The sequence below is a fragment of the Brachypodium distachyon genome, chromosome 2 (genome assembly GCF_000005505.3).
Source record: "Brachypodium distachyon strain Bd21 chromosome 2, Brachypodium_distachyon_v3.0, whole genome shotgun sequence".
Taxonomy (NCBI): domain Eukaryota; kingdom Viridiplantae; phylum Streptophyta; class Magnoliopsida; order Poales; family Poaceae; genus Brachypodium; species Brachypodium distachyon.
The window spans coordinates 47,419,513-47,442,916 of NC_016132.3; the positions used below are offsets into that span (position 1 = coordinate 47,419,513).

The 23,404-nt window shown below is 42.8% G+C and overlaps 3 protein-coding genes across 7 annotated transcripts; all 3 read left to right on the forward strand.

Moving 5' to 3' along the window:
- The first annotated feature begins 1,309 nt into the window (after nt 1-1,309).
- On the forward strand, nt 1,310-9,933 carry LOC100827676 (putative clathrin assembly protein At2g01600). 2 transcript variants are annotated; one of them, XM_014898020.2, is made up of 15 exons: nt 1,310-1,544; nt 1,717-1,786; nt 1,968-2,065; nt 3,242-3,380; nt 5,161-5,288; nt 5,435-5,527; nt 5,647-5,697; nt 6,248-6,313; nt 6,406-6,471; nt 6,586-6,666; nt 6,747-6,824; nt 7,383-7,556; nt 7,631-7,706; nt 7,790-7,917; nt 9,253-9,933. In XM_014898020.2, exons 1-15 carry the CDS (start codon nt 1,455-1,457, stop codon nt 9,613-9,615), a joined length of 1,701 nt encoding a protein of 566 aa, XP_014753506.1. In that variant the 5' UTR covers nt 1,310-1,454; the 3' UTR covers nt 9,616-9,933. The 2 variants fall into 2 exon arrangements, with proteins under 2 accessions (XP_014753506.1, XP_003569612.1); XM_003569564.4 differs by having other exon boundaries at nt 1,311-1,544; nt 7,380-7,556.
- A 1,867-nt stretch (nt 9,934-11,800) lies between these two features.
- Nucleotides 11,801-16,798, forward strand: LOC100828194 (phosphoethanolamine N-methyltransferase 1). Of its 2 annotated transcripts, XM_003569566.4 has the most exons (12): nt 11,801-12,089; nt 12,248-12,381; nt 13,712-13,849; nt 13,941-14,078; nt 14,307-14,450; nt 14,750-14,860; nt 14,989-15,130; nt 15,225-15,505; nt 15,778-15,939; nt 16,024-16,077; nt 16,187-16,261; nt 16,372-16,798. In XM_003569566.4, the coding sequence occupies exons 1-12, from the start codon at nt 12,056-12,058 to the stop codon at nt 16,465-16,467; spliced, it is 1,509 nt and encodes a 502-aa protein (XP_003569614.1). In that variant the 5' UTR covers nt 11,801-12,055; the 3' UTR covers nt 16,468-16,798. The 2 variants fall into 2 exon arrangements, with proteins under 2 accessions (XP_003569614.1, XP_024315940.1); XM_024460172.1 differs by lacking the exons at nt 11,801-12,089; nt 12,248-12,381 and adding an exon at nt 12,889-13,041.
- A 1,175-nt stretch (nt 16,799-17,973) lies between these two features.
- LOC100841428 lies at nt 17,974-23,371 on the forward strand. 3 transcript variants are annotated; one of them, XM_003566974.4, is made up of 11 exons: nt 17,974-18,562; nt 18,668-18,784; nt 18,903-19,003; nt 19,623-19,694; nt 19,773-19,854; nt 19,944-20,024; nt 20,922-20,963; nt 21,527-21,565; nt 21,751-21,816; nt 21,912-22,061; nt 22,773-23,371. In XM_003566974.4, the coding sequence occupies exons 1-11, from the start codon at nt 18,260-18,262 to the stop codon at nt 22,947-22,949; spliced, it is 1,230 nt and encodes a 409-aa protein (XP_003567022.2). In that variant the 5' UTR covers nt 17,974-18,259; the 3' UTR covers nt 22,950-23,371. The 3 variants fall into 3 exon arrangements, with proteins under 3 accessions (XP_003567022.2, XP_024315941.1, XP_010232180.1); XM_010233878.3 differs by having other exon boundaries at nt 17,984-18,562; nt 21,527-21,559; XM_024460173.1 differs by lacking the exon at nt 21,527-21,565 and having other exon boundaries at nt 17,975-18,562.
- The last annotated feature ends 33 nt before the right edge of the window (nt 23,372-23,404 follow it).

The following is a 23,404-nucleotide window of genomic DNA, read 5'->3' on the forward strand; positions in this document are numbered from 1 at the left end:
GGGTATGCTGCTGGAGACGGTTTTTAGGACAAAATACCCATATTGACGGTTTCTGTGTATTCTAGCAAAATATGGGTATGCTGTTGGAGATGCTTTTATGACCTAGATAACTAATAACTTCTTTTTGGTACACCTTTGCTAGACCGGTGCTATAGCACAGCTAGCACCATCCCTGTCTCCGCCCCCGGTTGGTAAGATCGAAAGAACTTAGTAAGATCAAAAGAACTTAGGATCTGTGTATAAGAAACATGTAACGGTCTTTGGCATCAGATATCTACTAAACATGTTGTACGATGAGTTCTCCAACTCTTTTTTTGTTTTTCTGCGGAGAGGATCACCGATCTATTAATAACATAAACAACATTGATATTTCCTTTTTTTTGAAGTTTAAACTGTAAGAGTTGCGCAATTGCAGTCCGACAGTATTTAGATATATAATTTTTACAAAGTGAGACACTAAAGTGTGATCTTCAAGGATCGAACGGGCACACCTGACTATGCTTGGTTCTCTACTTAGGTTTTGTCTCACGAAACATGTACACTCTTCATTAGGTTTACAAGGTCATCCTCTGAATCTTAAAATCCGGAGACAAGAACTCTTTCCTATGCCTCTCTCTTAATTGTGTCGGCACCTTTCTCTTGGTTTCCACTTTGATATTAATTCATTTGTATGGATTGAGCTATCTTATAGCTTTCCACTTGAGTTAGTGTGGCTTGGTGGAACTGCACTTTTCACTATGGGTCTTGTAAACCTGAATGGAGAGTCTACAATTGAATTTGTCTTTTTTTAAAAGTTTTCAGTGTTATATCTTTTTTGTGAAAGGAAAACAATTTTTTCAATCAACAAGAGGCTAAAGGGAATTAATTTAATGTACTCCCTCCGTCTAACAAAAAATGTCTCAAGTTTGTCAAAAATTGGATGTACCTAGACAAACTCTAGACAAACTTAGAATATAAAAATGCATTCAAATTTAATCAAAATTGAGACATCATTTGTTGGGCGGAGGAAGTAAAAGATTTAAAAGACAAAGAATTTTAATTTATTTTGCGTGTGCAGAGACAAGACTTATCGGTATTTGTACATCTAGGTTGTAATCGGTGTATTTTTTTAAAAACACAAGATTTAACCGGCCAATGAAAATACAAGACTGAAAATCAACTTGGTTTCAGAAACGAAACAAAAACACAAACAAAACAAAAACGGGCTCAGAAATTTCCGCTGCCGAGGTGGCGTGAAAAGTGAAAAACGCGCCCTTGTCAGGCTAGGCGGCAGCTCAAGGAAGCCGCTATTTATTGGCCGTTTCCGTGCATCGCGAAAATTGACGCATCAACACAGGAGGAACAACAACCAGTCCAATCGAATCAGATTACCGGTGGGAAAACCAAAACAAAAGGGAGAAAAAAATAGAAATCCAGTCGAGGCGGCAGCCGACGACGAGCAACGGGGAGCGGAAATGTCGGCGCTGCCGAGCTGGCGCAGGGCGTACGGCGCGCTCAAGGACACCACCACCGTCGGCCTCGCCAACCTCAACTCCGATTTCAAGGTCCGCGTCGAGTTTCCCCCTACTGTTTCCGCCACCAGCATTTTGTCGGTGCTAAGCTGGTTCGATTCTCCCGATTTCCTAACCGCCAGAGGCGAGGACTTCAGTTGTGCTCACGCGGTTTGGATCTGTGTTTCATGCTCCATCGTGATTTATTCTGGCTTGTGGTTTTTAGGATCTGGATGTGGCTATCGTGAAGGCCACTAACCACGTGGAGTGCCCGCCCAAGGATCGCCACCTGCGCAGTACGTTGATGGTTCTCGCACCCTGAGTTCTTACATTTTTCGGTTTATTTTTTGGCTTAATCTAGTGTCTGCTGGACTGAGGCGTCGGATGGTGGAGAAGGAGGGGAGGGACATGCGTGTCGCGGTATTTTCTCATCTTCGGTTGAATTTGATGCTTGACCGGTTGGTGGTGGAATTGCAGAGATTGTGGCGGCTGCATCCATCTCCAGGCCCCGAGCGGACGTCGCCTACTGCATCCATGCGCTTGCCCGCCGCCTCACTAAGACCCGTAATTGGATCGTAAGCACTGTCTGCCTGTGAAGAATTTTTCCATTCATTTGCTGTGTTTGATGCTTTATGGGTTACTGCGATTACTTTTCTTGTGGATTTCGTACTGTTGCCACAGTAGTTGAAATCTTGTGCAGTATTCCCTATAAATGTAACCAGCAATCACAAACCAGCATGTCGAACTGCTGCCTTGTGGTAGTGTAGTTAGTGTACACTGACTTGGTCATCTAGGAAACCAGAAATATGTTTAGTTTCAGATCAATGCATCACTTGTTTGCATTTGGCATTGGGGATAGCATCCTATTATTCCTTATGGCCTACTGCATCCATGCGCCCAGGATTGCTTCTTGTGATCTGAGTGCATCAGTGTGGCCAAGGGCTGTAGTACAATTTGGTCTTTACGACTCTAAATAATACTACTATGGTTTTAAATATCAGAGAGGGAATTATTTCGAGAGAACTAGCCGATTGGTCTTAATTTGTTTCAGTTTCTTTTTTCTCTCCAAATTCAATAGACATTGTCAATTTCCCATGACAAAAAGGGTAGCAGATAATTAGATGCCAAAACTATTTGTGCCATCAGTAGCGAAAAAAGGGGATTTCCTCTAAAGAATAATGGGGATCATGTATTTGCACTGATGTCTGTGAAAATCAATCCTGGTCGCTGGAGTCTTCATTGCAGTACCATTGGCCAATGAAATTTGCTAACATGTGTGTGCGTGTGTGCATACTACATAGCATTTGTTTTGACAGCTGCATACTAGATGACTTTTTTTTGCGAATAGCATACTAGATAACTTAATTAGCTTGTACCTTCGAGTTGTCAGTTGAAACCTACAATTGCTTAAGAAATTTCCTGTCCTGGTTTCTGTATTTTCTGTGGTTAGTTTTGTTGATGTAGCATCTATTGTTCCTTAATCTGGTGATGTCGTAGTCTCATATAAGTGCTACCTTGCAATATATCGTATTTTCTAATTTAATTGGTGAATTTAAAAAATTTGGACTGAAATTTGCTAACATGGTTCCTGGTATTTTTTTTGCAACTAATTCAGCAAACATAACCTCAAAGACATTTTGAGTTCTCGATTGTTATTCCGGCGATAATTGCAAAGTTCTAATTCTTTTCAGAAGTGATTATCTATCAACTTAGGGGCAAACTAATTTAGCATGTGTTCATGCACTATGTAGGTTGCACTGAAGACACTTGTAGTGATCCATCGACTCCTCCGGGATGGTGATCCTATTTTCCGTGATGAACTTCTTAATTTTACACAAAGGGTGCAGATTTTGCAGTTATCTAACTTCAAGGATGACTCGAGTCCTATAGGTCAGTATTTCTGTTTCTCTATTTGCATGATGACAGTTAGAAGAATGGGTTTGTGTTGCCGTGAGAATAATCCTCACCAGCCTGCCTCATATTTATATTCACCTCTTGGTTAGATATGGATTACAAGAGATTTACAAGGGATAACAACAAGGTTGTTGTGTTGCCGGATAAGCTACAGTAACAACCATCCGGCAACATCTACACAAGCTAACCTAACTTAGTTAGGATCTTCATCAGTTAACATTCCCCCTCAATGTCAACCGGCGACAAGGTTGAGATTGTGCCTAAGTTGTTCCAACATCTGCTTGGTGACGGGTTTGGTAAACGCGTCTGCAACCTGATCAGCCGAGGAGACAAACCGGACTTCTAGAGCTCCCATGGCAACCTTCTCTCTGACAAAATGAAAATCCACTTCAATATGCTTTGTGCGAGCGTGGAAGACTGGATTGGCCGTGAGATAAGTTGCACCCAGGTTTTCACACCACAGAACAGGAGCTCGAGGCTGTGGCACACGCAATTCCTTCAGGAGGGACTGTACCCATACTGCTTCAGCTGTTCCATTTGCCAACGCCTTGTACTTAGCCTCAGTCGAAGAGCATCATGGCCAAACTTGGAGCAGACCTGGCACTTGAGGTTGCTCCGTCCTTTGCCGTTGCCGCGGTTGCGTGACTGCTGCTGGCCACGGTTCTGGCCCCCTCCTTGACCACCGCGTCCGCCGCGGTTGGAGTCGTGCCCACGGGTGACGGAGTTGGCGGAGGAGGGATGGATGTCGGAGGCGGCGTTCTGCTGCTCCAAGCGAAGCTCGGCGCTGAGGAAGTGAGTGTAGAAGCTCCCGAGGGTAACAGCCTCGTCTTTGGTGGTGATGGATGTCACCAGCGGCTCATACTCCGATCCAAGACCGGCCAGCATGTAGCCGAGAGTCTCCTCGTCGGAGAGGGCTTGCCAATGGACGCCATCGCATCGGCTAAGCCCTTCATCTTGGTGAAATACTCCGATGCAGTCATGTCCTTCTTCTTCAGGTTGGAGAGCTGGTGGCGCAGCTACATGACGCGGGCGCGGTTTTGAGACGCAAAGGACTCGTGCAGGGCCAGCCACAAGGATCGTGCGGTGGTGAGCTGCGTCATCTGGCCGAGGATGTCCTCGGTCATGGATGCAAGGAGGGCGATCATGACCAGCTGATCTTGCTGGTACCAGCGCAAGTAGGCCGGATTGGCGACCTCACGGGCGTTGTCGCCCTATCCCTCGAGGATGGTCGCGGCGGGCGCGGCAAGAGTGCCGTCAACATACCCGAAGAGCTGCTGTGCTCTAAGTACTGGGACGGCTTGAGTTTTCCACAGGAGGAAATTGTCACGAGTAAGGCGGATGGTGATGAGATTGGTGATGGAGGTGATTGAGACAGAAGGAGGATTGGCAATGGGGGCAGCGGGCTGGTTGATGATGGCGGCGGCGGCTTCAGCCATAGCTGCGATTGGATCTAGGCTCTGATACCAAGTTAAAAGAATGGGTTTGTGTTGCCGTGAGAATAATCCTCACCAGCCTGCCTCATATTTATATTCACCTCTTGGTTAGATAAGGATTACAAGAGATTTACAAGGGATAACAACAAGGTTGTTGTGTTGCCGGATAAGCTACAGTAACAAACATCCGGCAACATCTACACAAGCTAACCTAACTTAGTTAGGATCTTCATCAGTTAACAATGACCTCATGCCTTGTTCACTTGAACAACGTTCTTTTGTTCTGCAGCCTAAATTTCCTTTTCTAAATGGCCTTGTATCAGCTTGGGACTACTCTTCTTGGGTTCGCACATATGGTTTATTTTTGGAGGAAAGACTGCAATGCTTCAGGGTCTTGAAGTATGATGCCGAAGCTGAGCGTTTGTCCAAGCAAGGTCAGGAGGCTGAAAAGGTTTGAACATTTACATTCTCATTTGGTAATAGAAATCAGCCTTTTGGGTTATAACTAAAGTGGCAAAGTTATAATTTTTCAATTATTGTCTGTTGAGTATCTTGCTGGTGCTGCTTCAACTTGTCATCAGACTACTTTGGTTTCAGGGGCATAGTCGAACCAGAGAATTAGATTCTCAGGACTTGCTAGAGCAGCTGCCAGCACTGCAGCAGCTACTATATCGACTTACTGGATGTCGGGTGATTCTCTTTTATGCCCAGCATAAACTAGTCTGGAATTGGGATTAGTGGAAAACATGAATATCCAATTTTCTACTTTTATGGACACACCATGACATCCCTTTTCTTTTCTTATGCAGCCAGAAGGAGCTGCAAGTAGCAATTATTTGGTGCAATATGCTCTAGCTCTTGTAAGCTCAATTTTTAATGCTACCTTTTTAGCTAAGCTGAAATTAATATTTTATTTTCCAATACAGCTCTTCTTTTGTGCACCTTTTTGGCTGCATTGGCACTTAATAGTTTGTTCGGTCGGAGAATATTGTTCTACTGGTAGTGTTATAAATCAAGCAGTTATTTCCTTGTACAGACCACTTTATTTTCTGAATAAATGGTGCATTGTATGCGGTTATGTAACATGTTCTATTTCTTCGCTAAGACTTTATTGTTTGTTATTCCTGGTAACATTACTGTCAGCTAGTGATTCCTCACTGAAGCATTTTCACCCAAATTTCCAGCATCTCATCTTGTGTAGAAGGATATGATTTTGTTCCTTTTACAGAATGTAATGTACATTTCATGTTTGTACCTTACCTAATTAAATTAAATAAGAAAACGAAATGGCTCTAGTCTTACCTGAAATAACATTCTGGTCGAATAAGCAATAAAAATGGCTTCTATATTTTCTCGAAAACATCCCTAATTGGCTAATAGTTAATTTGAGTGGACCCTCGTTTCCTACAGGTTCTTAAAGAAAGCTTCAAAATTTATTGCGCGATAAATGATGGAATCATCAACCTCGTTGATAAGGTAAATTGATTTTCTAAGTGATTGCACTGTTTGTCTTGTTGTGATGAGTTATGGTCATCATTTTCATATTTGTTTGCTGAATAACTATGTAGTTTTTCGAGATGCCAAGACACGAAGCACTTAAAGCCCTTGAAATTTATAGGAGGGCTGGACAGCAGGTAACTCAACATGCTGATAGGATGGAATTTATCTTAGATTGTAGGCGATCAAGATGATAGCGATTTTCTGTGGTTATGTGGTATTCTTACTGAGCAACTTCTTTGATGCTTCAGGCTGGAATCCTATCCGACTTCTACGAAAGTTGCCGGGGACTAGAACTCGCAAGAAATTTCCAGTTTCCCACTTTGAGGGAGGTGTGGATTCGTTTTTATCAGTAAGCTCCTTTGTGTACTATCAGATAAATAACTCCACTAAACTTTGACTTTTTTTTCAGCCACCACAAACATTCCTATCAACCATGGAGGACTATGTGAAGGAGGCTCCACGTATGGTTCCAGTTAATGAGCCCCTGGTTAGTATTGGCATAAAATCACCTGCTGATATTTCTGTAGAATTCTGTATGCACCTTTACATGATTATTCTGTGAAGTAACAGCCTTGATAATGGTGTTTGTGCAATCCTTTATCTGCTATCTTGGTCTCACCGGAAATAATGTAACTTTGCTCAACACAAATTGATTTGAACAGATGATAAGTTAACAATATAAATTTCACTTCGTACTTAAACAATCTGCTACTAGAAAAATGAATGTCACTTTTTTGCATGAAACATGTAGCCTTGTTTGAAAGAAATATTTAGACTCCCAAATTTGATTCCATGTTGGCTCTAACATTTTATAGGCACCGAGAAAAATAGATCTAGCTGTCATATAAACAGGTATTTGTGAATTGAAGGCTGCATTTACCATCCAAGCACTACTGTTAGCAGGGTGAATAAGTCAGCCTGTTTACTTAAGTTTTGTAGCGGCATTATGTCACCATTATGAAATAATCACATGTTGATTTTGTGTCACTTAAGCAATCTATTGATTGCTAGAATTCATTCTTAGTAATTGTTATTTCATCAGGAGTTCCCTGAGAGGCTTCTTCTGACATACAAACCGGAAGAATTGGAAGAAGTTCCTGAGCCTGTAACTGCTCAGGAGGAAATACGGCAAACGGAAGAGCCTGCTCCAGTGCCATCTTCTACTGAAGTAGCTTCACCTCCTCCCGACACCAGGGTTGCAGATACTGGTGACTTACTGGTAAGCAGAACAAATCATTTACTAAATTTTACATTAATCCTTTTCTAACAACCTAATGCCATGTCTGCTCCTAGGGATTAAGTGATCCAAATCCTAGTGTATCAGCAATAGAGGCAAACAATGCTTTGGCCTTGGCTATTATTCCGACAGGTATTTAGTCAGTGGTCAATTCATAGTGATGTCATGAAACTGATAGCAAGTAATCCTGACGATTATCTCCATATGTACAACAGGTGCTAATACTTCAACAAGTACCACAACTACGATTCAAGATATAGGATTTGATCCATCAGGATGGGAACTTGCTCTTGTTACTGCATCAAGCAGCAACACAAATCCACTGCCTGTGGATAGTAATTTGGTTGGTGTCTTTACTCTTTCTCCACGTACATTTATCTTCCTGCTTGTTGGCTCCACTTTCTAATCTGGATCTGGAAACTCCTATGCTGCCGCCACTAATTTCTTGCAAGCTTGTCACGGTTTTGTTCTGCGTAGGGTTGTAAAAGTGTAGGCATAGCCCCTAATGGCCTAATATACTCAGTTTCTGGGATCCTGCAAGTTCGTCACAATTTTGGGCTGATAGGGTTCTAGCCATTGCTGCAAAACACACTTGGTGTCTGACATAGAATCAGCAGTGCCTCTTTTATTTGTTGCTGAAAATATGGAGCAGTGACTACCTAAATACCTATTATATCAAAATGCATTCACATGGAAGAAAAATGCAAAGTTGAAAGTATAACTCATAGATATTCCTTCATGTTTACCTAATGGCCCTCATGGAATCTCGGGCAACTCTGTAAGATTGGTGTCTCATGGTTCGAAGTTGGTTTAACTCATTCTAAGAGTGTTCAGGGTCACAACTTTGGGCACATGAGTTTCTCAACCTCTGAACCTGTGGAGGTGTAGCTAGCGTACTCATTTTATTTTGCTAGCTGAAACACTTACCTGCGACCTGGGGACTTCTAGAACCTTGCAAACGGCCTAATTTGCATCCACCATAAAAATCTAAAGGTCCAAATTCATCTCTGGAATAGGACTATAAAATGCTCTTTATCTCAAAGTCCAGGGACAAAGAGGATGTGTTTCCCTTGCAGTCTGTGGATTTTGCTTCTGATGAGTCACAGCACATGAGTTGATTATTGGCAAGCACCTCTTTTAGAACCCTTATAATTTCTGTTGGCTGCTTCACATGCCATGCCATGTTTTATTGTTAACATTCAATCCACAAGCATCTAGAAACAAAATGCCATGTCTTGTCACTGTGGTGCGTTTGGATGCTTCGAAACTACTGCTTCTTCAGTGGTGCCTCCCCGGTAGTTGGTTCTCTCGTCGAGGATATCCTTAATGAGGCTAGTTTGTGGGACAGCGCTGGAGCTCGCGCTCTTCGTGGGCTCCTGCTGCACGCTTGCCCCCCCTGATCCCGCCCCTCGGCTTGCCCCTGTATAGTTTTTGTCTCTCTTCTTCTTTTCTCTTCTTCTTTTCTTTGCTTCTTGCACCTCTCCTTCTTAATGGAAAAGAAAAACATGTCGCTCGGCTTGTTCGAGAAAAAAGGTTTTGCAGCTAGATGACCTGGAAAACATTTTGCATTGAGTATATTCTTCTCTTTTCAAAATTATAGTGTGTTCTTTAATTATCTCTATGTGTGTCCACTTTCCAGCTGATTGTCAAAGTTTGTTGCTCTTATTTCTGTGTGCAGGGCGGTGGATTCGACAAGCTCATACTGGACAGCTTGTATGACGAAGGAACCTATAGGCAGAATCAGCAACAGCAGCCATATGGTTCAGCACCTGCACATCACAATCCCTTCATGGCGAGTGATCCTTTCACGGTGTCGAATCAAGTAGCTCCCCCACCGTCAGTTCAAATGGCCCAGCAGCCCCAGCAGATGGCCATGATGATAGAAGCGAATCCCTTTGGACCACCATTGCAGCCACAGCAAACGGGCATGGCACCCCTGCCCACAGCAAACCCCTTCATGGATGCTGGCTTCGGCCCTTTCCCGACAGCGAGTGGAAATGGAATGCAAGCCAACCCGTTTGGAACCGCCCAACTTCTGTAGTTCCACACTTACACACCTTACGGCCATAGTTACATACTTGCATACGAGTTGCGTAATGCAATCTGTAGAGTTACATATTGGTGTTGAGAAGTTCCCATTTCCGCGCGTCACCAATGTTAATGCCATCTTTTCCCCTGGCCTGTCTTAGGCTTTGGCCGCTTGGCCCTTGTTTAGCTCACGCTTGTATTCAATTTGGTGTATATTGTTTTTTTCACCATTTAGGATTGCCATTGGAAACCCTCTTTTGTAAAGAAATTTGTTATTGCTGATGTAGCACCACATGCCAATAAAAAGGATAATACTCTACTTGTGAGGAAACACGGAGTTCGCACAGAGTTCTTGTTCTCCACTCTCCAGCGACCAGAGGGACTACCAGAAGTGTTTGTTTTCTGTAAACCATCCAAAAACAGTGGTGCACTTCGGAGCACATCAGAAGACGTGCCGTCGAAAAGGACATGAACCCTCCAGTATCGTCACTTCTGCAGTGACGTGGTGATATTTGGACGCTGTCGATGGAACATCGGATCGTCGTGGCAAGAATCCACTTATCTACCTGGTCTAGCTCTCAGTTTGGATCTCAAAACTTTTTTTTACTTTTGTTAACCTAACTAATCTAAATGTCAGCTTTACAACTGCCACAAGGGGGTCACTGACAGTGATAGGATGCACATATGAACTTCGTTAGTTGGGTCGCTTGGTGGCGACGGGTGAGAACGAAAATTGACAGCCAGCACAGACCACTACGTGGTGTATACTTCTCAATATGTTGCCACGTATCATTCACCCGAAAGTGTTTGGAAAACGTAAAAGATTTAAAAAAATAAACTTACAGCTCGTTTGGCAACCAAAAATTCATTTCATTTGATCAAAATGAAATGAAATCTAATTTTTAATAAGATTTCATTTGGTTGAATTTGAATTTCGGGTTGGAAATCATGTTTGTCTATCACATGGAATTGAAAAGTGAGAGACAATTCTAGAGAAATGATGGCTTTTAGAGAAGAATTGAGGCTAGTTATAATGTGATTTCATGAAATTTGAGATTGAATTCATGTGTCTAATTCCGTGCCAACAAAACAAGTTGTTTTTTGGAATTCAAAATGAATTCTACAATTCTATGTCCAAATGATGGGTGCCAAACGAGTTGTTAGCAATTTTTGTTTTCGAACTTTGACTTCATGGTGCTTTGGGACAGCACTGGCACATCTTCACGCCGTGTGTCACTCCTTTCATCTCATAGTCGAGTTGCACAGAAAGGGCTCTTCGTATGTTTCGTCGTCGATGAAGTGATAAGCTCACTAAAGAAAAAGAGTTCGCAATATTCAAGGTTGAACGTAAGTCAAAATAGAGTTTATCATTTATTTTTTAGAATACATCCAAGCGGATGTATCATATATTGAAGAAGAAGGCTGCAGAGCAATTACACCGTCAAGAGACGTGGATACAAAACGATGCATTTTCAGTGTGAACTGATGCATTTTCAGTGGATACAAAATAGAGTTTATCATGAGCTCGCCACATTTGGGTGAGTTCAGGGTGAACTGATGCATTTTCAGTTCATTATCTGATTGATGTTGAGGAAGGTACACCCTTTTCTGATCAATCATATTCATTTTCTCCACAAAGAAAAAGTACTTCACGATGTTAGAGAAATTATATATTGAAACGAAGATAATGCCTTGACGAGAAACGGAGCAGGGAGTACTCTAATCATAGCAACAGATAAAAAATATCCGGTATTTTTTCTTCTTCTAATTCACCGCAACGCAACCCAATTACCCAAGTACCCAACTTATCCTAGGCCACGCAGTCCGTGTGATTTCATCCAGTCGTTCCCGAGATCTCAACTGAGCGCTTCAAGGGTCTCCGGGAAGATGCAACCTTCACTGTAGCGTTCACCAACTCCATCAGCCATCAGCTCTGATCCAGCGTCCAGTTGGTTCAAAAAAAAAAGAAAAAAAAACCTCGATCGCCAGTCCAGAGCCCTGAGGGAGGACGCCAGGCAGCGCGCCGTACACGTATCGTCCAATCAGGCTACAGATCTCACCTCAGACAAAACGACAAAATAAACAAATCATTATAATTAAAGATTTCCGATCCAGGATCCACGCGCCGGAGCCGCAGATCTCACGGTACAACTGTTCCCCCCTTGTGATCCCCCTCCCTCCCGCCCGCCTATAAATCCCGTTCTATCATCGCCCTCTTCTACCTCCATCGCGACCACAGTTCTCACCCTCTGCAGTCATCTGTTCATCCTCCTCCACCACCTCGACGTGATCCCGTCGTGGATGCAGCCGCGTGGGAGATCGTTCAACCGCCGTTCCCGCAGCTTCTCCCGCGCCCGCCTCGCCGTCGAGGGATCTTAATCTCGCTCTCGTAACAAATCCCCCGCTTTAAAATCACACCGAACATCTCGTCGCTAACGAGCACGCGAGCAAAGATGGACGCCGCCGCCGCCGGAATCGCTGTCAATGGTAAGCAGCGGGAACTGGAGCGGCCCTGATCTGTTTCCTACTTGCCTGTCTCTGTTCTCGTTTGATTGGGGACAACGGTCGAGCACATGGCGTGCGCGGATCCCCTGTTCGCGGGAGTGGAGTGAATGATGTGTGGTGCTTTTGCCTGTGTGTTGCAGGGGGGCTGGAGAAGCTGGAGGAGGAGAGGGAGGCGCAGAAGAAATACTGGGAGGAGCACTCCAGGGACCTCACCGTCGAGGCCATGATGCTCGACTCCCACGCCGCCGATCTCGACAAGGAGGAGCGCCCCGAGGTGATAACACCATGCCATCGCTTCATTTTATTTCCTGCTGATTTGTGATAATCGTGAAGTACTTTCTGCTGATATGTGATCATTTCGTTTCTTCTGTCCACCTGCCTGGATCTGGGCGGCATGTGTTTGATTTACTGTTTGTGGCCCCCGACTCCCAAATATAATGTTGGCGATCTCTAGAAGAGCCGCGTGTTGTATAGTTGTTGATGCCTTATGATGCAGCGCATATTTTGGGAGCAATCTGGCAGACATTTTGTGGCGTTCAACAGAACTGTGCCGATTGTTGATGCTGACACTTTACCCTTTTTGTGTAACTAAGTCCTGGTTTGGCTCAACAAAACTTAGCGTCCACTTGATAATGTAGATGACGCCAAAACCTTGAACTTCTATATACTTGCATGATAGCGAATTTCCTAAACACATACTAGTGCCAATATTGGCCTCACCTCTTACTGAAAATATCTAGATACTTGTCTCCCTTTTCTCAGGCCAGACAAAATACGCTCCCACGTACTCTTTCCAACCATCAAATCCTCATACGCAAGTCACTAAAGTTGCACATCTTCAAAGAGTTCAATTTAATGTGAACCATTATTATCAGTACCATCATTTTTCTGAGATGGTGTGGTCTAGTTTGGCTTAACAGACTTCCATAGAGAGGTTAGTTGTTAAATACCGTGTCCTTAATTTGCTCAATAAATGTAGTGTTACTGAACACTGTAATTTATTTTGTACTCCCTCCGATCCATAATAAGTGACACTTATTATGGATCGGAGTGAGTAATACTTTGGAATAAATATAGTTTGACAACAAAAGTACCGACTTCAACATTTTTATGAGAATATGTTACGCAATTCTGAAATATTACCCTGGTCAGGCAATTGGGATTGTGCCTGCTTGTGACAGGCGTCACCATAATTCTCTTTCCTGGTCCTATCTGTGATAGATTCTGCATTGTGGAGTCTGGACTGTCAGGTTGCCTGATATGACATTAGTTATTTACCTTGAATAACAGGGATTCATATGAAGTTAATTTGATTTTTATAGGAAACATAAATTTCTAGTATAGTATTTCTTTCTTTGAAGAGTTCCATTTGGTTCTATAGAAAAGTCAACATTCATTTTATCCTTAATTGTAAATCATCTTGTATTTTACTTTGACAACAATATGACTTCAGGTAACATTTATGCCACATCTTGCTATATGCAGTGAGTACTAGCATAGGCTGTAGTCCCCAAGACACAATTTCTTGCAAATTAGAAGTTTATAACATGTTTGCCTGGAATTGTGGTGTTATTTTCTCATATACTTCTGCCGTTCTTTTGCAGATACTGTCTTTACTTCCTTCCTATGAAGGAAAATCAGTACTAGAGCTTGGTGCTGGAATAGGTCGCTTTACTGGAGAACTGGCTAAGACAGCTGGCCATGTTCTTGCAATGGATTTCATTGAAAGTGTGATTAAGAAGGTTTAGAATATATGTAACTACTTCTGATTTGATGATTATGTTGGGTACCTGAAATGCAATGGCCTTATTATATATATATTTTTCCTTGTAGAATGAAAGCATAAATGGTCATTACAAAAATGCATCCTTCATGTGTGCTGATGTTACATCTCCGGACCTAGTGATTGAAGATAACTCCATTGATCTCATATTTTCAAACTGGTTACTGATGTATCTTTCAGACGAGGAGGTAAGAAGATGCATTTGTGACCCTGGATATTTGTCTCAATCCTTGATTAAATAAAAAAAATCTAGGTCTGTAGTATCCTTTATTGTCCAGATTTTTAGTTAACCTTGGGTTTTGAAAAATCTGAACTCGCCACTTCCTGTGCACACAAGCTAATTTGTTATTGGCATTTGTTAAACTTGAATTTGTTTTTTATCTGTGACTATTTCTAACATTTACCCCTTGCTGTAGGTTGAGAAGCTAGTTAAAAGAATGGTAAAATGGTTAAAAGTTGGTGGCTATATCTTCTTTAGGGAATCCTGTTTCCATCAATCTGGAGACTCTAAAAGGAAAGTGAATCCGACACATTATCGTGAACCAAGATTTTATACTAAGGTGACACCACCAACTCCCCTACGTCTACCGCCCCTTCTATCATTTCATGTCAGTTTGGACACTCTGTTTTCTGCTTTATTGGAACTTCAAATGTTACCTACTTTACTGTAGTATAAACTATTGGGTCTATTATTGATACCATAGTACAAACTAGTGTCATTTGGGAAATACTTGTTTGCACCTAGATCCAGGTGCACCCCACTATTTTGTATCAATTTTATGTAGGATTGATCGCCCCACTGTTTTCTTTGCCTAGCAGCTTTTGCCCCATTATAAGCTAACATTTGATTTACAACTAGGTGTTTAAAGAGGATCATGCCATTGACCAAAGTGGGAGTTCGTCTGAACTTTCTCTACTTACTTGCAAGTGTGTTGGAGCTTATGTGAAAAACAAGAAGAATCAAAACCAGGTATTTCTCGGTTCTTGTACCATTTACATGCATATGCACTTTCCATGGGTTCTTGTACCCTTTACATACACATGCACTTTCCATGATCAAGTGGACTGAGTGATGAATGTGACTCTGCACATTTTTAGATATGTTGGCTATGGCAAAAGATTGAATCAACAGAAGATCGGGGATTTCAAAGATTTTTGGATAATGTGCAGTACAAAACCAGTGCAATATTACGCTATGAGCGTGTTTTTGGGGAAGGTTTTGTGAGCACTGGAGGAATTGGTAAGTGCACACATATCCTTCATTCATTATGAAACCTGTAATATTCTACTTTGCAATGTACCCTGACAACAGCTTATTTATCACCATTCACTAGAGACTACAAAAGAATTCGTGGATTTGCTGGATCTTAAACCTGGGCAGAAGGTGCTTGATGTTGGATGTGGAATCGGGGGTGGTGATTTTTATATGGCTGAAAATTATGATGTTCATGTTGTTGGTATTGATCTTTCCATAAACATGGTTTCATTTGCACTTGAGAATTCTATTGGGCGCAAGTGTGCAGTTGAGTTCGAAGTTGCTGATTGCACCACGAAGACATACCCAGACAAAACGTTTGATGTCATCTACAGCCGTGACACTATCCTTCACATACAAGTAGGTTTTTGTACATATTATCTATGCTCATTTGGAAGTCTAATTCCTTCGTAGTTCATTGAATTGCACTCCCAACGGTAAATAAATCATGCTAAATTTTGCATCTCCAGTTGGAGACAGAGTCTCTTGGCATTGGCAAGCCCTCACTATTGCTTTTACATATAAAACTATAAATTATTAAGGCGAAAATAGTGTTCCACCATCTACATGTCACTCTTTTATTTGATGCCAGAATAACAGTTTTATGACTAGTGATGCTTTTGCTTTTGCAGGATAAACCCTCTTTGTTTAGAAGTTTCTTCAAATGGCTAAAACCTGGGGGTAAGGTCCTAATCAGTGATTACTGTAGGAGTCCTGGGAAGCCATCTGAAGAGTTTGCAGCATACATTGAGCAGAGGGGTTACGACCTTCATGATGTACAGGCATATGGACAGGTGCTTCTTAGCCTCACCTGTATGCTAATACTGTTTCTGTTAGAAAAATGTTGATCTCCGTTAACTTCTTTTCATGATATTCAGATGCTCAAGAATGCTGGTTTCCATGATGTCATCGCTGATGACCGCACTGATCAGGTTATTCCATCACTTGGTTTGCAACTTTGCAGGCTCATATTTTGTTCCACAAAGATGTAGAAAGCAGTTTCTCGGATACTAATCAGTGGTAAATAAATTTGTATTTCAGTTCCTGACAGTTTTACAGAGGGAGCTAGGCGAAGTAGAAAAGAATAAAGATGATTTCCTGGCTGACTTCGGCCAGGTGATTCAACGTAGCCCTTGATAGACCCAAGCATGAACAGGCAGCTAAGCCTCCATTTATTCCGATGCTTCTGACAAGCATATCTAATCCTTAGTTGCTTTTTTTTCCAGGAGGACTATGACGATATTGTGAATGGATGGAACGCGAAACTTGAGAGGTGCTCTGCTGGTGAGCAGAGGTGGGGGCTGTTCATCGCCACCAAGTGAGGAGCCCAGATGCCTGGGACTTGCAAATAAAGTGGCCTCATTTTATGCGGCCTTTTCCTTGATTTTGGTATTGCGTTTGATATTTTGAACTCAGTGCGGTATTACTACCTATCCTATTTGGTCATTCGTGGATACTGGCTTTCCTTAGTTGTTTGATTATGCGTGATGTACTGATATACCACCTATGTTTGAAGTCTAAATAAGCTGAGCTCTCGGCAACCCACCTATATCTGTGATTCGTGCGGGCGCGCACCTATTCTTTTCTTATACTGTACAGTCTGTACTAAATAATTTACGACTTGCCCGGGAAAATAGCTGTTTTAGATGCCAAGCTATGTGCATTTGAGAATTCGGCTTGATTAGTTTGTTGTGGTTGAAGAGCTGCGGTCGGTTTCTCGATGTTCCCGACGTCTGGTTTGAGTTGGAAGGAGATAGTTTTCCGTAATGCAGTTGTCCAAAACATTGTCCCTCGGCCAGCGCGGCAAACCAACAAGAGGAAGCATTCCCGTCTGAAACTTGTCGGCTACCCACCGATGTTCTACCAAAGCTTCCTTCCGTTCCCTGCATATCGCATCCACGATCAATCGCATGAGGAACGTCGCATCTGTTCACACCCTTCCGTGAGACCGTGACATGCTCCTATCTCGGTCTCGCATCGCAATTCGCAAGCCAACCTGTGTCGTTCAGCCTAACAAATCTGCCCGCGGAGAAGCCCGGCCGGGGGAGCACGGACCGACGCAGTCACGCAGCCAAGAGTGGAGCTCGACGACCAACGACAGGTGCCTCAGGCAGGCAGGACGCGGGAGCGCGGCGGCGGCGCGGCAGGGGAGGCAAAACGTGTGGGGCACTGCGGCCTGCGGGGAATGACAGCAGAGACCACGTAAGTACGTAACCCAAACTCTGGATGCTGCCCTGTGTGTGGGCGTGTGCGGTAGCATCACTGATTCATTGGCATGTGCCGCGGTGCCGGCCTTGCCAGGCAAAACCTACAGTGCATCGGTTAAACAGTTGTGCTAATCTCAAGCCTGCCTGCGCGTGTCGCTCACATAGGCGTTACTACTAGACGACGGTTTCGTCGCTGCAAGTATCGCGCCTGCTACTAGTCTTGTTTACCCCGCATGGCTGCTGCATCATTTGTCGTCTTGTTTGACCTGTAAACATAGGATTTGAAGGCGAGAGCATGGTGGTAACTTTTTTTTCGACGCGGCCACACGATGCCGCTTGCGTGTGCTTTTCACAGATCATTTTTACCGTAGCATCCAGAAAGCCAGATGCCTCGCAACAATAGAAAAATGGAAAATGAGATGATCTGAAATTCCAAAGGGATTCAGCAAGTCCTAGGATTCACACGCCACCAAATCTCTGATACCAAGGAAATCCTACGAGGCTACGAGTTCCCCCCTAATTAAACATTCTCGGGCTCTCAGAAGCAAATCGCAAACCCGAAACAGCCGGGAGATCCCGGATCCCACAGGTACTACCGGACCACCGCCACGCCGCAGACCGCAGATAGCCACCAACACCTGGCCTGGCCTCTCTGCCGTCACTCCACCCGAGCCCATCCAATCCCCCGCCGCGCGCGTCCGGCACAGCCGTAACGCGCGTCACAAGACCCAAAAGATCGCACCAGAAGCTTCAACACGGAAAAACAGGCCAAAAGTAACACGGCGCCACCGCTACGCAATCACCGTCCATTCTCCGGTACCGTACTCCTCCACCCTGCCCCGACCCAGCGGCCGCGGCCACGCGAGGGAGGCCACGCTGCTCCTCTTTAATTCCCTTCCGCTTTTAAATGCCGCCGCGGCCCACGCCGGTGCCAATCCCGCGCACGCGCCCACCCCCGCTGATGGCGGCTTCGGCGAAGAGGCCGTCCGCGTCGGCGCTGGCAGCCCTTCTGGCCGCCCGCCGCGGGCGCGCGCGCCTCGTCGCGCCGCTCTGCTTCTTCTTGCTCCTCCTGTTGGTGTTCCTCCGCACCCACCCCTCCGCGGCGCCGCCCACCTCGCTGCCGCCCTCCGCGGGGCCTGGGAAGGTGGCCTTCCTCTTCCTCGCCCGCGCCGGCCTGCCGCTCGATTTCCTGTGGGACGCCTTCTTCCGCGTAAGCACCAACCCGGCAACCCGATGCCTCGGATTCGTCCCTTACGTTTGGGCTCGGGTTTTCTATTCGATTGCGTTCTGATCGTCGGGTGTTGTGTTTCGGCAGAACGGCGACGAGGGGAAGTTCTCGGTGTACGTGCACTCGTCCCCGGGCTTCGTCTTCGACCGCACCACCACCGGATCGCCCTACTTCTACGGGCGTCAACTCGCCAAGAGCGTAAAGGTTGGGCCCCTTTGCAACAGCATTGTCTATTGACCTTAGGCGTGTGGGTACCGATACGGCTGCGGTCGTGGAGTCCTGGTTCCCATTTCAGTTGGGGAATTATGGTTATGTCCTGCAGGTGGATTGGGGCGAACCAACAATGGTCGAGGCGGAGAAGATGTTGTTCGCCGCTGCGCTTGAGGATCCAGCGAACCAGCGATTCGTTTTACTCTCTGATAGGTATGTTGCATTTCCCACACACGCGTGTTATGTGTATGTGTACGGGTTGTCATCTGAGGCAATCTGTGTACTGATCTTGTTCCGTTCTTCGTGTGCATAATTTAATTTTATGGGGGTGATTCATGATGAAACCTGCAACTGTAATTGTGGACTACCGATCAGTTTAATAACTGAATGTTTAGTGATGGCAACTTACATGTGAACTCTAGTGAAACCAGTAGATCTACTCATCACGCCCTCATGTGAAGCGACTGGATTCTGGTTTCCCGCTGTGGTGCTTATACAGAGTACCACTATAGGAAGAATATCCTTTTCTTTTACTCCGGAAGTTCCAAGTGATGGCAGGAAAATTATTCCAATAGTGGAGCCGTTCTGTGATTTCTTGTTTCTCTGGTTTCACTCGTGGGTGCTTCTACAAGGGAATAATCACTTCTTGACTTATTTAATGCAATATGATGCATACATACGAGAGGTTGGCACTGATATTTTAATTTATTGCGTAGTATGCATGTCTCCGTACTGAGTTTCGGTTTGCTTCCTTTATTGGTATAATAATCATTTCTTCACTTAAAGTTCAGTTTCTATAGTAATTTTGACATTTCTTCTTTTTATGCTTCAGTTGTGGTCCTCTGTACAATTTCAGCCACACATATACTTACTTGATGGCTTCACCTAAAAGTGTTGTAGACAGGTAATGGGAAAATACTATATGTAACTTTGTAACTCTCAAACTTTGTATTTTCTTAAATTTTGTTAATTTGTCTTCCAGTTTCACCGACAAGGCAGACATGCGATATAATCCAAGCATGTCACCCGTCATTCCAAAGGATAAATGGAGGAAAGGATCCCAGGTTCTTGTGGTTTCATGTTTTTCCTTTTCTTATAGTTTTTTCGTACTTATTAAGAGCTTAACTCTTAGTTCCTCTGCCTTCTCATTCAGTGGGTAATGTTAATCAGAAAGCACGCCGAAGTTGTTGTTGGCGACAAGCATGTCTTCCAATTATTCAGAAAGCATTGTAAGGTAGTTGTTCCGGACTGGTGATGCTGATATTGGAATTTCTGCTTACCTTCATTTGCCCCTTTTGAATCCCCTTGACCTTCTTTAAGAAAAGTACTTGTTATTTGGTACTCCCTCTGATCCTAAATTCTTGACTCAAATATGCCCAAATATGGATGTATCTATTCTTAAAAAGCGTCTAGATACATGTAATATTTCGACAACAATTTAGGATCGGAGGGAGTAGCTTTTAGATGTGTCTGTTTGAGTTTATATTTGTTGCTAGATTCTTGAATGCTTTAGCTTACAACTGATTTAACAAATAGTGTAAGCAATGGCCAATATGTCTCCTTTTATTACATTTTGAAAGCCTGCTCTTTCCATACCTATATGATCATGTGTGCTAAAATGACTAAATTGGGAGAATATATCCCATGATATTGTCAAACACTTAAGGTTCAGGAATGCTCTAGCATGCCATTCTTTACATCCTTATGTAAGTGCCAGGCAAGAAACAGCATACTTTCAGTTGTAAACACTTTACTGATCTGGACATTTGCTTTTATCACATCTATCCAGACTGCATGTCTTGTTCAGTATTTGCATTTTGTCATCAACAATGCTTTTAGTGTGTACAATCCAGTTAATCAGCATCCTCATTTCGACAGTTACATGGTTTCCCATCATCATAATATTGATAAAAAATGATTATGAATCTGTTAAGTATTTACCAGACACCCATCACACGAGGTTGTGAAAATACTATGCAAATGGATTCACACTAGCTTGTGCAGAATCATATCAGTTATTCCTATTTATATATTTTTCACTAAGAGATCTCTTGTATTAATATAGCCTACTAATACTTTATACTTTTCTACACATGACAATGATTGTATTGGTTTCACCTAACAATTGCAGATGGTAGTGACCAAGGCTTTGCTTGGGCGCAGGCTTAATGCTGTAAGTCTTTATTTTAGTTCAGATTCCTATAAAGTTTACTTCACTATCTCCAGTTGTAGTTTTAGGCAAACATATTTGTCTTCAGTAGCTGTTGTTTTGTGCTTCCTAGGCAACTATTTCAGAGCTAACATCATAAAACATTAAATGCTTCAATTTTTTCCATTTATACATGAACTGCCCCAGTTTTTCTCTCTAATAGAACTTCGAAGGCATTGTCATCTTGTTCTACATAATATTAGCTATAATTGTTCCTTTTTTGTATGGTAGGTAGAAATCAACATACTACTTTGGTTTGTTGTACTACTATCCTATGAACAATTAAGTCTTTTTATATATCACAAATATTTTTCTGAAAATAATTTGGCATGTCTAAATTTTATACAAAGTGAATGCTCCCTTTGTTTCCCTGGACCATCAACCATTAAATAGGCCATTCTATTTTCATTCCCTGCTCAGCAATGATTTGCCATTCGCCCAATAATAATATTGATCCCTGAAATTGAATTATCTTTACGTGCATCTCTGATTATTATTCTTATGGTGTCACATTTTTTTCTTCTCAGAGACGATTAGGATTTGTATTTCGGCGAAAGCAGGTAGCGGTAAAGATTCAGTTGTCACATTATCTTCATGCATTCTCATGCATGTATTCAGATGGAAGTTTATATAGATTGTCAGACTTCTGTATATGATTCCATGAAAAATGATTCCATCTAGTTGTCGCTGACAAGCACATAGACTATGTTCTCTTATTTTCAATAAATCTTTTTCGTGTTGAACCTTGCAGAAAGGTGCTGACGAAAAGGAGCATGATTGTATTCCGGATGAACACTATGTGCAGACATTATTTTCCGTAAGGCTTGGTATTATATAGATTTAGAATTTTGAACTTACATAATTATTCCTCACATCAATTCAAAATGATTGCCTCATTCTTTCAAATCGTAGATCAAAGGACTTGAAAATGAACTTGAAAGAAGAACTTTAACCTATACATCATGGAACCAGTCATCTTTGGATCCAAAAGATAAGACGACTTGGCATCCGATGACATTTGAGTATGACACAGCAAGTCCTGAGCATATCAATGCTATAAAGGTAATCTCTAAATATTTTGGTTTGAGTGTCTTATCCTTCATCTCTGTGTGAAACTGTGAATGCTAAGGGACTTAAAATTAAAGAATGATTTATGTGCCCTGTCGTCCTTTTTCCTCCAAATTTGCTCGGCTAATAGCAAGTTCTAGTTCTATTCTAGAAATTCTGGTCTTTCAAGAAGCGAGTCAGTGGGATCTTCAGAACAACAATCCAGTCTCCATTTTTTCAGAACAAATAAATTTTTTGCTAAGTATGTTTGTTTGCATGGTATAGTTTGTACACAATTAGTTACTTGCAGTCTTTGTGGCGTGGAGTAGTTTTCCTTGCGTATAATTCAGTTGTAGATGGGTTACTATTTTTGAAGATACACATTGTAGACGGGTTACTATTTTTGAAGATACGCATCGTGTTCTATAGTGAAGGAACGGTTGTATGACAACAGACGGTAGTATCATTCAGTTAATATCATGTCACTCAAAGGCCTCCAGACCTGTGTAGATTGGAGCTGTGGCTGCAGCAGCAGTCTTTTCTTTGTTTGTTTGTTTTGGTTCTTTGGTTATAGCGTACCATAGGTTTTTGCTTGTTTTTGTTTCTTTGTTCAGTTGCCGTTGTATCTTCCCCACCTTCTTGGCATGCCTTTTCTAATACAAAATTACACATTTATATGTGTATTTGAGAAAAAGAACTTACAGTTTGTTGCGAATAATTTTGCAGAGTATCGACCATGTCAACTATGAGGTGGAACACAGGACTGAGTGGTGCCAATGTAATGGTACATCCGTTCCGTGTTTTTTATTTGCCAGAAAGTTCTCTTACAGCGCAGCGATGCATATATTGGAGGATGGTGCAATTGGTCTACTAAAATCTGCTCAACTATTGGTTAACTTTTAACAAAAGGAAAACAACTTCACATTTTTCGTGTGGCCGGGTACAGTTCGTAGTTTGTAGACAGTGCCAGCCTCGTTGGTTGCAGCAGCATTTGCAGCTGAAGCTACTGAACGATGAAGTAGTATCTTAGTGTATCTACAAATTAGGTTGTGTATAAATCGTTGGGGCAGAGTAGGTTATTGTAGAGAGCTTCATTGTTGAAGTTTGGTCACTGTATCAGAGATTCAGAATGCAATATCCAACTGACAGATCAGTGTCGGCTACTCCATCAAAATAATGAAGCATGCACGACTCTTCTGGTAGTGATGTTACTATCAGAGTAGGAAAGCTGTAACAGTTACTTTATCCTATATGTACACATTGAATAGCAGAAAAGAATCACAGTTTTTTATCCAACTCTTTCACATTGTTGGGATATGATAAAAGTTTTATACGGGCTGTCATAGATTCTTGAGTAA